Source organism: Rhinolophus hipposideros (assembly GCF_964194185.1).
Source record: "Rhinolophus hipposideros genome assembly, chromosome: 11".
Taxonomy (NCBI): domain Eukaryota; kingdom Metazoa; phylum Chordata; class Mammalia; order Chiroptera; family Rhinolophidae; genus Rhinolophus; species Rhinolophus hipposideros.
This window is the reverse complement of record NC_138057.1, coordinates 83,460,995-83,475,543: the sequence shown is the minus strand read 5'-3', so window position 1 is coordinate 83,475,543 and position 14,549 is coordinate 83,460,995. Positions and strand designations below refer to the sequence as shown.

The 14,549-nt window shown below is 59.6% G+C and overlaps 1 protein-coding gene across 3 annotated transcripts; it reads right to left on the bottom strand.

Annotated features, from left to right (window-relative positions):
• Nucleotides 1–854: 854 nt before the first annotated feature.
• On the bottom strand, nucleotides 855–7,980 carry ARRDC1 (arrestin domain containing 1). Of its 3 annotated transcripts, none has more exons than XM_081065156.1 (8): nucleotides 7,780–7,980; nucleotides 3,198–3,308; nucleotides 2,587–2,637; nucleotides 2,332–2,486; nucleotides 2,009–2,191; nucleotides 1,763–1,939; nucleotides 1,220–1,652; nucleotides 855–1,148 (listed from the first exon to the last, which is right to left on the bottom strand). In XM_081065156.1, exons 1-8 carry the CDS (start codon nucleotides 7,895–7,897, stop codon nucleotides 1,084–1,086), a joined length of 1,293 nt encoding a protein of 430 aa, XP_080921282.1. In that variant the 5' UTR covers nucleotides 7,898–7,980; the 3' UTR covers nucleotides 855–1,083. The 3 variants fall into 3 exon arrangements, with proteins under 3 accessions (XP_080921282.1, XP_080921283.1, XP_080921281.1); XM_081065157.1 differs by lacking the exon at nucleotides 7,780–7,980 and adding an exon at nucleotides 6,472–6,703; XM_081065155.1 differs by having other exon boundaries at nucleotides 1,763–2,191; nucleotides 7,780–7,938.
• Nucleotides 7,981–14,549: the final 6,569 nt, after the last annotated feature.

Genomic DNA, 14,549 nt, shown 5'->3' with positions numbered 1-14,549 from the left:
AATGTCGCTCTGCCAAACCCTGACTTTTTGTTTGCTCTTAAGTTCCTTGAGTCCAGGAGACAGTCCTTCGCAGCGCAGACCTCGGGAGTAGGCCTGTGTGTTCTTAGTTGGATGGGAGGCGAGAAGCAGCATCAGAGCCACACGTGGCAGTGCTAACAGCAGGGACGTGACACTTGAGGCCAAGGGTAAGGGCAAGCCCTCCCTTACCCCCGAGGGATTTCTTCTGGCACAGGTCTAAACCGAGCTCCCCGGAACAATGGGTGCTGGACGGGCAAGCCCACAGTGTGTGTTAACAAAATGAAACGGGTTGTCTTCGCCCTACGTCAAACTCATTTTAACTTAAAGCCGGGGTTCCGGACACGAAACCCTGGCCCGAGGGCACATCCTAAAGCAGAACCGGGGCTCCAAGCACCAGCCCCGGCCCCAGGTTAAACGGACCCAACACTCGTAATCCGCAAGGCTGGTCCCTCTCCGCGGCCAGGAGGACTCCGCCAGCCTGCTTTCTGGCCCAAGAAGAAAAGGGCCGGGAGACCAGGAGAGGGGCACGCTCCGGGAAGGAGCGAGAAGGTTTGAGGGGGGTCGGGGGGGAACAGGGGGAAGGGCGGGGCAGTGGAAAGGGGGCGCTAGGGAGGTAAGAGGGCGGGGACCAAGGGCGGAGCCTGGGGGAGGCGGGCCTGTGGAGGGGCGTGCCTGTCCGGAAGGGTCGGGACTGAGGAGGCGCAGGGGCCCAGAGTGGGGCGGGGTCTAGCAGTGGGGGTGCACGCGGGAGGGGGCGGGGCTGACGGATCCCCCCGGCTGGGCCCGCTACGCACCCGGCCGCAGGAGGGCGCCCGAGAGGCCGGCCTGTGCCCAGCTCTACAAACGAAGAGCTTTATTTACATGGCGTCCCTCCAGTCCAGTCCAGCAGTCCCGCAGGTAGAGGCCAACGGCAGGGACTAGAGAGGCGGCGCAGATGAAACAGAGGGGTACGGCCAGCGCGGCGAGTCCTTAGTGGACAGGGCCAGGCCGGGAGCAAAGGCACGAGGCCCTGGGCGTCCAGTCCCAGGGCAGAGCTAGGCCCGCGGGGGAGAAGCCAGTGCGAGGTCAGCTCCCGGGGGTCAGGCTGGGGTCAGCATCGCTGCAACTCTGCTCATAGGACGGCGGGGCCTCTGCGGAGAGAGAGCAAGGTCTGCATGGGGCCCATGGCCCTCCCTGCCCCAGGGCTCAGGCCCCCACTCACCATAGGGGTGGCACTGAAAGCTGTACTCCGGAGGGAGGATGGAGATGCTGGTGGTGGGCACCGGCCCTCCAGAACCCTCTGCAAAGTAGGGCACGGTGGCACCTGTGGAGATGCACAAGGCAGGAGCCAGAGGGTGGGAAGCGGGACTGCCGTCCTGAGGACCCGGTTCAGGGGCGCCAGGCAGGGAGCTGAAGGTGGCAGGCTGCGGCTGCTGAGAGTGGCTCTTGGCGAAGAGGGAGACGGGGTCTGTGACGTGGGGGCCGCCAGCCACGGCCTCGACATCCTCCTGGGGCGGTGCGGAGGGCACCACAAGGGACAGAACACCAGGTGGCGGCCCGGGGCCTGGCTGAGGGCTCAGGGGGGCTTGGTTCACAGCGATATTGCCAATGAAGATTGGGAGGGTCACAGTGGCTTCCGGTGCCTTCAGGGAGACCTTCAGGGGAGGGGGGTGGGGAAGGGGGATGGGGAGTGAGAGCCTGGCTGTGCCCCCTCTCCCACCCATCCCCCGCCCCGCCCCCGCCCCCTTCTCCCCGCCACCAGCACCTGCAGGTAGTAATCCACATGGATGAGGCTACAGCCAGGCAGGGCCGACTGGGGCAGCGCTGGCAGCAGGATCTGTTCCTGCCACTGTGAGCGCCGCCAGGCCTTGACGCCCGCGCCCTCCACCTCCGCGATGGTCCGCAGGTCATAGATCCAGCGCTTGGCCTTATAGGCCACTTTCTGGGGAAGGGACAGCCTGTGAGCCTGGGCAGGCAGGCCACCCTCTCCCCAGCTTGTGAGGACTCTGACCTGAAGCAGACTGGCCATCACAGGGCCGGTGGCCTTGCCAGACTGATTCTCGATGTCTGCCTGAAGCCTCAGCACCTGGCCAGCCACGTAGCCCCGGAGGTCAGTGCTGGCAGTAAGGACCACGCTGCCAGTCTTCACCAGCTTGTAGGAGAACTTCTTGGTGGTGGAGGCCACGTTGGGTTGCTTGGGGGAGGAGGGGAGGGCGGGAGGGTGTTGGCCATGTGTGCAGGCCGGATCCCTGGAGGCCCTGACCAAGCCCACAGTGTCCTGCCCTGGACACAGTTCAGTCAGCTGAGGACACAGAGGCCACCGCCCTTCCTCACCTCGATATCTGGGATGCTATTCAAGTTCAGGGGACTCAGGATGTAGAACACACAGCTGCACTGATGGTCTTTGGAGAAACGTGGCGTGTGGATGGTGGCCTGCACCTGGTGCACAATCTTCCCAAAAGGGCCCTCGAAGGATGTGGGTGCTGTGGCTAGAGAGACAGCAGGCACTAGCACCCGAGTGCCCCGATGCCAGCCCAACCCATCCCCCACCAACTGTCACCACCAGGCCTGGCAAGACTGGGCTCTCACCAGGAAGCAGGAACTGGAAAGGGAAGTTGTGCTCTCCAGCAGGCAGGCTTCCTGAAAAGACAGGCAGGAGATGTGGGAGAGAGGGTACCTCAGGAGCCCTGAGGTGACACCACAGAGCCCAGACAGGAATAGGTGCTGTAGCCCACTGGCTCACATTGCATCTGCTGGGTCTCCCAGCCTGTGTCTCCAGCACCATAGCAGCACAGGGCCAAGGCCTTGGCAAAGGATGGGGGACAAATGCTTGGCTTCAACAACAGAGGGGGGCAGGGCTGTTCCAGGGGCCAGAGCCCACCCCTATCCATGAGAAGCTTCCCAGCCCCTATCAGGCTATGCCCAGGGCCTGCCAGAGGGAGGAACCCATTAGAATGCACAGCCCCGGGAGAGGGGGGACAGGCCAGGGATCCCAGAGGCAGATGAGTAGGCTGGACAGACAGTTCCCACTGCCAAGCAAGGGCTGCCCCAGGGTGAGGGAGGACAGGATCCCAGACACCCTTGTCGGCCAGGGCTGCCCCGGGATGTTGGGGGGGGAGACAGGCTCCCAGACATTCACTCTTGTCAGCCAGGGCTGCCCTGGGGTACAGGGGGTGGGGGATAGGCTCCCGGACACTCACCCTTGTCAGCCAGCGACAGGACACTGTTGAAGTAACCCTCCTCCACTACCCATGCTGTGCCATTGGCCTTGTCAGAAACCCTGCAGGAACCTGTGCAGCTCACACGGATGGCTGTAAGAAGGTGGGGGGGAGCAGCGTGAGCCCCAGCCATCCACCAACCCAGGCCCCTCCCTGCCCCCAGCACAGGGATCCAAGCGGGGCTGGCAGCACCCAGGTGATGGGCAGCCCCATCCAGATGGGCCGTGGGAAGGCCAGCAAGTGGCCTGCTGCCTTTCAGAGAACAACTCCTGCCCACCCCCCATCTTGGGGTGTTCCCAGGGTGTTGAGGCACAAAGTGACATCTGTCATGCTGTGCAGAATAGGAGGGCCCCAATGGTCACCCAGAGGGCCCCTGGATGCCCCCCCACTTGGTAACCTTGACTCCAGCCATGCCTGGGCCCGCCAGACCTGTGAAAACCCAGCTCCCTATAAGTGATACTTGGGATACCAATGAGGATCAGAGGCCTATGGGCAGTTGACCTCTGACCCCACCTTCAAGCTGCCTCACAGGCAAATCACCTCTGGGAAGCACCCCTTCATGCTCCAGCAAGCGAAGTATAGCCTCATGCTGCAGGAATGTGGTCAGACACGCCTGAGTAGAAAAGGTCCCCAAGTCTGGCACCCTGGAGGGTGGGGACACCCTGACTTCCTGGGCCAGTACTACCCAGGAGAACTGATTTTCTGCATGGAGAGATGGCCTGGTCCTCCCCCCTCTCCTCACTGGAAACACCCAGACCAGGAACTTGAATTACCCAGTCCAGGAAACATCCAGAGTCTGACAATTTGGTTCACGAACTCACCCTAGAACAAGGGCTCCACACCTCACTGCTGAATGTCACTACGGTCACCTTCCAAGTCCTCCCCTTGGGAAGCTATGCACTGACGCCAGCACCTAGTCCACCCTTCAGAGCAATGTTGAAACTCTTTCTCTGGAATGGCCATCAGAGCTGTCATCGTATTACCCTTGATGTCCTGAATGTCATCAAAATGTCTTCCTTTCAATATTTCTTTCTCTTCAGATAAAGAAAGAAGTCACTGGGGGCCAGATCAGGAGAGTAGGGAGGGTGTTCCAATACAGTGATTTGTTTACTGGCTAAAAACAGTGACAGTGAGTGTCAGCTCACAGACGGTGCCGTGTGAGCTGGTGCATGGTCGTGATGCAAGAGCCAGGAATTGTTGGCGAAAAGTTCAGGTCGTCTCACTTTTTCACGCAGCCTTTTCAGCACTTCCAAATAGTAAACTTGGTTAACTGTTTGTCCAGTTGGTACAAATGCATAATGAATAATCCCTCTGATATCAAAAAAGGTTACAACATCGTTGCAACAAGTTGTCAGAATGCTGAGTTCACTATGGTCAGAAGGCCGTGGCTGGACAACCAGGCATAGCTGCTCACCAGGGAGGACACCACAGCTGGAGACCCAAGCAGGGAGCGGAGCGGGCAGGAGCTTAGTGAGGGACAGTCCTGCGGCTCCACCCCTCCCCTCCCTGTAGGGCTGAGTCAAAGCCAAAGACTTCGGCCTCCCTACTCAGTCCCTCTTCCTCCCCTGACGTGATGGTCAGGTGAGGGGAAGGTGACTCAGAACAGACACCTTCCTGACGGAGCCATCATGCAGGAAGAACCTGGTGTCCCAAATCCCCGGGGCCAAGGGTCAGCGATACCAGGAGTGTCCACAGTCTCCCCAGGCTGTCCCCACCTTGCTGATGCAGGTCTCCTGTTAGTCACCCATGGCGCACCGAGCTTCCTTCCCGAACCCTCAGCTCACCCTCGCCCCCAATGGCACTGCCAGTGAGCAACCCTCGGCCTCCATGCCAGCCTAGTCTCACCTTCCAGACATCATCTCTGCTTTCCAATCCACGCTCTGTCCACCACCCCTTCCTAGGGCCAGACCTGGAATTGTCCCCACCCTGACATCTGGAATGCCGGTGGTGCTTAGACAAATCAGCACAGCCCCGGAGAAACGAGGCAGGGGAGTGGAGTGACCAAGACAGGGAAGGTGACTGAACTGACGTGAAGGCGTGCTGGTGGGTCCAGACACCATATCGCTTTAACCCTTGAATCTGGCTGCCATTCGAATGCTGGGATCAACAGAGTATGCCAGAGGGGTGCAGTGGTCCCCAGACTGGCCCAGTACCAGCCAAGCACTGTCAAGTGACTCCAGTGGATGGCACACAAATTGCCCTGCTTACCTCTGCCCCAATTCCTACCCATAATGCCGTGAGATATAATAAAACAGTTGTTTTTAAACCACTTAGTTTAGGGATGATTTGTTACTTAGGGGATCATAGCAGCAGGTAATAGGAACCAAGATCTAATCTCACCAGAAGTCAAGGAAACTCAGGTGACTTACTATTTAAACCCATCAGATTGGCAAATATTAAATATTCTGACGTGTTGGAGAGCAGGTAGGAACAGGCACTCCCTTACAGAGATCAATGTGCAAGCTGATTTGAGGGCCCCGGGGAAGAGCCAGGCAACTGTGCTACACCTCTTTGCACACATACCAGGGGCCCAGCAGTTCCCCTTAGCATCTCACACAATTTTTCCAGGAGCCCTGAGCAACACTGCTCAGAACAGCAAACCACCTGGGCACAGACCGCGTGGCCAACAGCAGGGTGGCTAAAGCACTCATCCACCCATCTGGACCCAGCCCCCAGAATTCATGTGAATGAGCCATAGGAAAACAAACCATCAAACCGACCCTCGGGTTACCACAGAGGCCCATTCTGCACACACACACGGAGGTCCCAATCGCCACCTCGGGGTCAGACATCCTTTCCCTGTCCATTCTCTTCTCCGTAGGGGAACTGAAGGTGCAGGAGGACAGACACACATGCACGCCTTGCCCTCTGCCCAGGCAGGGGGGTCTGTTCCTGCAAGTGAACCCATGCATGGTATGGCCCCAGGATAGGGCAGGTGTGTTCTGGCAAGGTACAGCCTCCACCGCACTGCACTGTTTACCATGGTTAGTCCTAATGGCGCTCCGAGCACAACAGAATGCAGGTACTGAACTAATGGGCACCCCTGTTTGGCATTTGGGGCTGCTCTGGTTCTCTAAGGAAAATCATGTATTGTGTTCCAGGGTGATTTCTGGAACTTTCCTCTCGAGTCAGCACACCCACCTGTCCAGGTGCCAGCCCTCCTCCCTGGCACCACCTGTAGTCTGACCATGAAGACTTCTGCTCACTTCTCATCTGGTCCAAGAGTCTCTCCCACCCTCCGCCAGCTCCCACAAACCTGAGGTAGCCCAGCCTTTGCCATGTCCTTGCGCTAAAGCTCTAGCCTGCGGGCCTCTTCTCTCTGTCCTGTTTCCAAATCTGTAATATGAGAATAATAACAGCATCCACCTCGCAGGCTGCTAGGAGGATTCACAGAGTTCTGGACCACGTGAAGTGGGAAGAATGGCACCTGACCCCTGACGAGAATTCAGTGAGCTGGGAGAGCGGGGGCTGCCGCTGCTGTCTGGGCATGACCCTCCTCATTGCCCACCTCAAGAGCAGAACATCCTGTAGAGTCAAACTGTCACGGTGAGGGGGCAGGGCCGACCTGTCCAGGATGGGGCAAGGCTGCCCATAGAGGAGGGCGGCAGCTCTCAGTCCTCAGCGCCGACCAGAAGTGCTGAACTGTAAACCACGCAGGGACCTGGAGGCTCAAGGTCCAGAGGGAAACCTGGCGGCTGCGGTTTTGGCCAAGCACACCAAGGTGGAAGAACGCCCCACGGGGCCACCTCACACGTTACACTCAGAGCCAGGCATTGGGCAGAGGGCCTTGGGCTGTAGCTTTGCCCCCAGCACCCTGATGGGGCACCGTGAAGCCCCGTCCAGGCCGCTGTCCACAGGGCCCTAGCGAAGCCCCTGCAGGAAGCCCATCCCCGCCCAGAAGCCCCAGGTGTCCGCACCAGCAGAGGGATTGGCCAGGAGAGCTCAGCTTCTGCTCCCAGATGCCCGCTGCGCCGGGGGCCTGGGGCTCAGAAGGGATGAGCAGGACACCTCCAGCCAGCAAAGACAAGCTTAGACTGGGTGGAAGCGGGTGCCCGGTGGGCCCTGCTGGGGACCCGCACACGCAGCGGGACTGACTGTGAAGAGCGAGGCCCTGCGCCCGGAACGTGGGTGTGTGTGAAAGCCCATCGTGGGGCAGGCTCCAGGTGAGGACCCAGCAGGTGCGGGGTGCAGCGGACACACAGAGATCAGCGTGGGCTTCGGCGAGGTGGACAGGCTCTCGGCTCCCGCCCCCCGGAGGCGGACACCACGGGAAGGGCAAAGGCGGAAGGACTGGGCCACCGGGGCTCCGTGCTCTGCCCCGACCGCCGCCGGCCTCCCTCCCCGGCGAGTCTGAACCGCCCCGCCAGCTCTACCCCGTCCTCCCCACAGCCGGGGGACCCTAGTGGAGCCCACCCGCGCCCCAGGCCGGCGGAAGAGGAGGGGAAGGTGTCCCCGGCAGCGCCTCCGGCAGCCGCTTCCGGGAGCCCGGGCCCTGCCGCAGGTGCTAGCGCAGCCACCTGCGCCCCGCCTCGCCCAGCCCGCCCCGAGGGGACCCGGCGCCCACCTCGAAAGGGCAGCGGCGCCCCCAGGCGCACGCGCACGGCTCCCGCCAGCGGCTCCCCCGGGCTGTAGACGCTGCGGCCGTGGCTCAGGCAGATCTCGAAGAGCTGCACCCGCCCCATGCCGCCCGCCGGCCCCGCAGGACAGCGGCTCACTGCCAACCCCGCCCGCCAGCGGGCCCGCTGAGCTGAGCACGGCCGGGGTGCGCCCCGCTCTCGGCCCCGCCCCGGGCCCGCCCCCGGCCCCGCCCCCCGGCCCCGCCCCCCGGCCGCCGACCGTGCCGCCCCCGGCACGCCCCTCGCCCTCCGGGACCGTCTCCCGCACCAGGCCCGCCCTCGGCCACGCCCCTCCTCGGCCCGCCCCACCTCGGCCACGCCCCTTCCCCACTGGTTTGGTGCCGGCCATTCCCCCTCGCTTCCTGCCGGTCCCCAACCCCACCAGACTCGGCCCGCAGGGTGGAGGTCCGTCCCGGTCCCGGGAACCCAGAGCCACCGCAGGAGAGCGGCCGGCTCACCTGTCGAGGGGGCGGGGCCGGGTCGCGGCGGGGTCGCTCGGAAGGGCCCTGCTCTCAGCCCCGCGCGTCACTCGACTGGAGGGCGTCACGAGGGCGGGCCGACGTGCTGGGCCCCTGCCGCGTGCGCTCTGGGGTCCGGGGCGCTGGGGATGGGGTGCTGAGGGAAAGCCGTTTCGCGCCGAGCCAGCCCTGAAGACACGGGTGCCGGGCGGTGGGGGCCCGGGACACCTGGAGGCAGAGCTGGGCGGAGGCTCCGTGGGTGCGCGTCCTCTGGGGTGAGGAGGGATATACTCTGGTTTATCATTTTAAAACTGTTCCTCGTTCAGAGTGAATTGTGGAGGCGGGGCGCGTGCATGTGGGCTACCCAAGAGATAGTCTAGAAGGGAGAAGGGGACGCTTACTCAGAAGCCTACCGCTAGCTAAACCCGGGCCGGCCCGAGGAAGGGCGTGGCGGTGACGCTAGCATTTTCTGATGGAGAAGACCGGCCTAGATTAAGTTGTTTTGGGTGTGTGAGAAAGTCATGACAAGCAGTCTCAGGTGCCCATCAGGCAGTTGCTTCTACGCATGAGTCTGGGGGAGAGAAAGGACTAAAGATTTGTTAGACGCTTGTTTGCAGATGGTAACTTAAGTCAGGGTCTTGATGACATCAGAGTTTGGGGTGAAAGCCACAGAAACCTAATCTAGCCCCCCAGCAAAAGGAGAGGGCACTTCCAGGCTGGAGGGGTCCCGGTGGGCCTGGTGAGGAAAGGGAAGGGCCAGGGAGCCCCAGAAGACCAGGGGTATGAAGCCGGCCAGCACCAGGCTTCACCTGGCTTCCTCGAGGCCTCATGTTCCAGGAAGGAGGGTCTGATTGACCATGCTTGAGACACTCTCTTGTCAAGACTGCAGATGGGGAATTCCTCAACAAGGGGTGCAGGGTGCCCATGGGAAGGGGGAGCATTGTGGGCAGCCCTGAATGCCAAATGTCCACAACAGAAATCAAGAAGTGTTTCAGGAAGGAAGGAGACAGATGTGTGTTGGCCGCTGCTGAGATGGAATAAATGAGGACAGAAAATGGTGGCCTTTGTCCCAGATCACTTTCTGTCTCCCACAATCGGACCCCATACGGCCCTGCACAGCCTTTATTCTGACCCTATCACCCACCCTTGCCCAGTTCTGGAAACTACTGCTGTGTCCTCATATCTGCCATCAGCACAAACACCCTGACTTGTAAGTGTAGCTGTCTATTTTCCCACAACTCCTGTACCTCCAGGCCTGCAGCTGGGGTGGATATCCTTCTGACTCCTTGTGACCACTTCCAGGCTGTGAACAGAACAGGGGCCACAGATTGAACCTGACAAGCTCAGGGAGGCCAGCATGGCAGGCCCTACAAACTCAGAACCAAATCAACCACACAGGGTGGTCTAAACACACAAATTCCTAACTAAAAGCTGGACACAGTAGGGTCGTGTCCTGGACCTGTCGCTTCCTTGACAAAGGTCAGTCTTTACCTGAAGTCAGCCTGTCTGTGGTCTTTTTGCATCTTAGATAACATGTCAGAGTAATCTCCTTTTCCGGATCCCTCAGGGCACACCCACCACCAGAGCAGGCGACTACAGAACCCCTCACTGTTGTCTGTTCCCCAAATACCATCTCTGTGCGCTGCAAATGCTAATTATTAACTATCCTGCGCCCACCAACGTAAAATGTGTCTCTCGGTTTTACTTTTTATCCAATCCTAGAGAGCTCCCCGCTTTGCTTTCTCCTGCCCTCTTAACCGCCCATGGATTTCCTGTAACCCTCCTTCCGTCTCCTCCTTAGATTCTAACGTATTAAATAAACTGCACAACTGCCGTTCTCTGGAGCATTTTCTCAGTCCCCTACAACTGGCAATTGTCATCAATTTGGCCCAAATAAGCCAGAGAGACCCTCTACAAGTGTGGACACTCCTTATGCCGACAGGGCCATCTGCCCTCGCCATTGAAGCGCCCAGCTTTAACTCGTTTTCTTGGTAATGATCCAGCAGCCTCCGCTGTCACTCCTCTCCACAGCCAGGTCAGCTCCTGACTCACTGTCACTCTGTCCAGTACCACTCTTGCCAGAATTCTTAGCAATTTCAGAATCCACATAGGTGACCCTTCCAACCTCCTGGCCTCTGTCTTAAAATGTACCCAGGATTAGTTTTAATCAGGTAAGGTGACAGACACAAAGACAGTTGCTTGCAAGTCTAGTACTTACAGTGCCACACCACATAGGGTCACGTGGGGAAGTAGCAGCATGGCTCCAGGGGCAGGGGGGAGGGACAGCACGACCCAGAGCCCATATTGTTTTCTGTGGGAAGGAACAGTGAGGCAGTGCAGGTGAGTTCGAGCCGTTAGGATGGGACAGTGTCAGCAACTTCAGTGGGCTTGGCTAGGGGGCAGGCTCTACTTGTCCAGTACCTGTGTTTAGGCAGCTGGTGATTAGGAAATCCCAGCCCGGTGTGTGAGTTAGATGAAGGAGGTGGCTGGTGTGCGCTCTGCATTGGTTGGTTTGCTTGTGGAGGCGTGTTTCCTATCTCTAGGAATTAGCTAGCCCTGGGAGAGGCAGGCTCTCCCCAGCCAGCAAGAGTCCCCTGATGTCAAAGTGAATTACAGAAAATGAAAGCCATGACCAACACAGCTCTCATTACCCCGACTCCTCTCCTCCAAGAACCTTCTCCAGCTGACAGCACCTGATGGCGTTGTCAGTTGGTCTGCAAAGATGTCTGCCAACCACTTCTCCCACCCCTTTATTTAAGTTCATGCTGTTCCTGCCATCAGAAGGTGGGTTCCATTCCTTCCCATTGAACTTTAACTGGCAGTACTGGGATGGAAGAGATGCCATGCCAGTTGCAGGTTCTTGGGAGGCCCGAGATGCCACGTAAAAATGTCTGGTTAACCTGCTGGAGAGATCGCACAGGGAGAGACAGAGTGCCTGGGCACGTGAGTGACACCAGCTCAGACTTCCTGCCTTAATTATCCCCCAGTGACTGGCTGTGCAAGTGCCATGGCTGTGTTAGCTATCGACTTCTGCAGCACAAACCACCCCAGTTTCTTATTCATTCTGAAAATAGGCCCCCAAGGAGGAAGGTGGGTATAGTGACCAGTCCTCAGGCCTGGGCTGTGAAGTCCCATAACTTTCTACCACATTAAATGCATCAAAACAGTCACAGACCCAGTGCACGTGGAGCGTCAGAAACATACAGAGAGGGCAGGAACTGGTGGTGACGACAGGAGACAACCGGCCTCACCAGCCAACAGCACAACCAACCAGTTGAGCCCAATCGAGATTCCAGAACCGTGAGAACATGAACAGTTGTTTTAAGCCAGTAAGTTTGGGGCGGTTAGTTACGCAGCAACAGGTAACTGGAATGGATATTGATACTTAGAAGTGACACATTGCCACTACAAAATTCCAAAGTGTGCCACTGACTTTGGAACACAGCAGCAGGTGCACACACCTGCAGGGCAGTGAGGACATTGCTGATGGAGGCTGGAGACAGGGTGAGCCGGGATGGATATTGACAGAAAAACGGCAAGACCGTTGCTTGTGGTAAGGTGGAAGACAGAAAGTGAATCTGATGAGTTTCCTGGCAGCGGCTTAAAGGGCCAGTTGGCTTCTTTCCACACAAGAAGGCAAACCAAAGAGAGGGAAGTGTTCTCAAAAACATTTGCGGCGCAGCTTTTGTCTAATGGAGTAGGTTATAATTTGATACATAGAAAATCCACAGTTGTATTTTTAATTTTTTTAAAATTGGGGAATATTGGGGGAACAGTGTGTTCTTCCAGGACCCATCAGTTCAAAGTCGTTGCCCTTCAGTCTAGTTGTGGAGGGCGCAGCTCAGCTCCAGGTCCAGTCGCCGCTTTCAATCTTTAGTTGCAGGGGGCACAGCCCACTATCCCATGCGAGAATTGAACCAGCAACCTTGTTGTTCAGAGCTCGCGCTCTAAATAACTGAACTATCCGGCCGACCCTCCAGCAGCTCAGCGGCAGCTTGTTGTCTTCAATTTAGTTGTGGAGGACGCAGCTCACTGGCCCATGTGGGAATCAAACCGGCAACCCTGCTGCTAAGAGCTCGTGCTCCAACCAACTGAACCATCCGGCCACCCCCAAATCCACAGGTTTTTAAAAAGGGTTGTATTCTGCTTGAACTCGAATGGACAGACTTTGAAATAAATGAGGCCTTTGGGCCCCTAACTTTCTACAGGCAAATGGCTGGCTGAGGAAGCTACCCAGCAGCAAACATGGGCTACTTCCTATGGAAAAGGGAGGATGATGGAGGTGCAGGGCCACGGTCCTGGAGAAGCCAAGAACTGCTAAAAACAGTAGACTAGGAGAGCTCTCACAAGGAGCAGACAATCCATGCTAAAGGAACATCGGGACAGATGCCTGGCTGCATTTCAAATTGCTATGGACCAGTGACTCCGGAGTGCACTCCTCCTTTTTCAAGGGGATGTCTAGCTCTTGTCCTATGGAATGGAATATTGGGTGTTGGGGTGCAGATAACAGGCCTCTGCAGCAAAAGGAGCCACTCTCAACGTGCCTTACCTACACGGGGCCCTTTTGCGCATCATAAAACAATGGACTCCAAGCCCAGTACCCTCATGAGACAGTAATTCTGGAGGTCTTAGGAGGCCCTGAGTGCAATCTTGCTGTGGCACGGGCCGCAGGGCAGACTGGGGCAGGCTGTGCCACTGGTGCCCACCCCCCCACCAGTGAACCACACTTCCCAGAACTTGTGCTCTGCTGCACAGCCCTCCTACACTGGCTCTGGGCTTGCCTGCATGAATCGCTTTGTCCAGTGGGGTACTAGAAAGCATAATTCCATCAGAGGCCCAATAAATGCTTGGCCAGTGGAAAGCGCCGTCTATGCTGTAAGGAAGCGCAGGTGTCCTGCCTGGCCACGTGCGGAGACCCTGTACAGTGAGATACCACACGGAGAGGTTATATGGAAGAGAAGTGAGGCGCTCCAGCGGAATTCCCGAGTGAGTGTACCCGGCTGCCCGCGCCGCCTTTGTCTCCTTAGCCAGAGCGATGCGTTGGAAAGCTACTTCTCTGTTCAAATCCTCCAGTGCGTCACTTGTTGGTTCACCTGCCTGGTCAAAATGGCCACGCTGATTTTTCAAACACGCCAGATGTGCTCCCAGTTCAGGGCCTTTGCGCTGACTCTTCCCTCTGTGCGCCGGTCTCACGCCCTCTCCTCCCACTGGTGTTCACATTGACGGGTCAGCGAGGCCCTCCTCTGCTCACCACCTTCACTGGGCCCCCCCAACACTGATCCTCTCGTGTCCCCGCAGCGTTGACCACTTTCTAGCACGGGCACGGAACTCACTTATCATAGGCCGCTTCTGCCTCCCTCCCCGGAACACGGGCAGGGGCTTGACATCTGTTATGTGCCCCGGTGTGGAGGCGTTTCAGTGGGTGGAGGACAGAGCCCAGCCGAGTGGACGCCAGCAGACACGGGTGGTGGGCAGAGGCCCCCCCGGTCCCCGCCCCCAGGCCCCGGAGCTGCTGTTCAGGAAGGACCGGGACCAGGCTGCTCAGTGCCCTGGAAATCGCCCGCCTCAGAACAGGAGCTTGAGGCCCAACAGGGCTGGGGGCGGGGCCCGGGGTCCCCACGCGGCCTCTGGGGGCGGGGCCCGGGGTCCCCACGCGCCCCACGCGGAGGCGGCGGGCGGCTTGCAGGAAGGAGGGCGGTCAGGGGCCCTGCCAGCTGGCCGCGTTCGGCTCGGCCCGGGCGTCTTCGAAGTCCTGCAGGCACTGCCCACCCCAGACCCTACTCCACCGCGGCCCCGCCGCTCCCGGGTCCCGTCCGTAGACGGGGCCGCCTGCCGGCTGCCCTGCGGACGCCGGACCGTTTATGGGGAGCCGCAGCGAGTCCTGCGAGGTCTTCCCGACCGTCCGGGGCGCGCAACCAGGCCCCGGGGCCGCGCGCAGCATCGGGGGTTGGTGGCCGGCGCGAGGCCGGGAGCTCGGAGCGCCGACGCCCGCACAAAGCTTCCCGCGAAACTGACGTAGCGCCAGGCGGCCGCGCAGGCGCCGCCCCCGGCCGCGCCCCTCCCCCGCGCTCGCCCTGCTCCTCAGCGCGCCGGCGCTCTCGCCCGCCTCCCATTGGCCGCGGCGTGGCGGCGCGCGCCGGCCGGTGCAGGGCGCGCCCCGCTATTGGCCATGCGGCGGCGGGCGGGGGTGTGTCCCTGCCGCGCCCCGCCCTCGCCTCCGCTCGCTGTGGTGCGCGCGGCGGCAGCGGCGGCGCGTGGCA

Excerpts from the sequence above, each read along its gene's own strand:
- ARRDC1 (XM_081065155.1), bottom strand. The coding sequence starts at position 7,897 with ATGGGGCGGGTGCAGCTCTTCGAGATCTGCCTGAGCCACGGCCGCAGC. Across the intron at positions 2,638-3,197 it reads CCTGTCGCTGGCTGACAAGG|GAAGCCTGCCTGCTGGAGAG; the intron begins GTGAGTGTCCGG and ends CTGTCTTTTCAG. Across the intron at positions 1,653-1,762 it reads ATGTGGATTACTACCTGCAG|GTCTCCCTGAAGGCACCGGA; the intron begins GTGCTGGTGGCG and ends CCTCCCCTGAAG.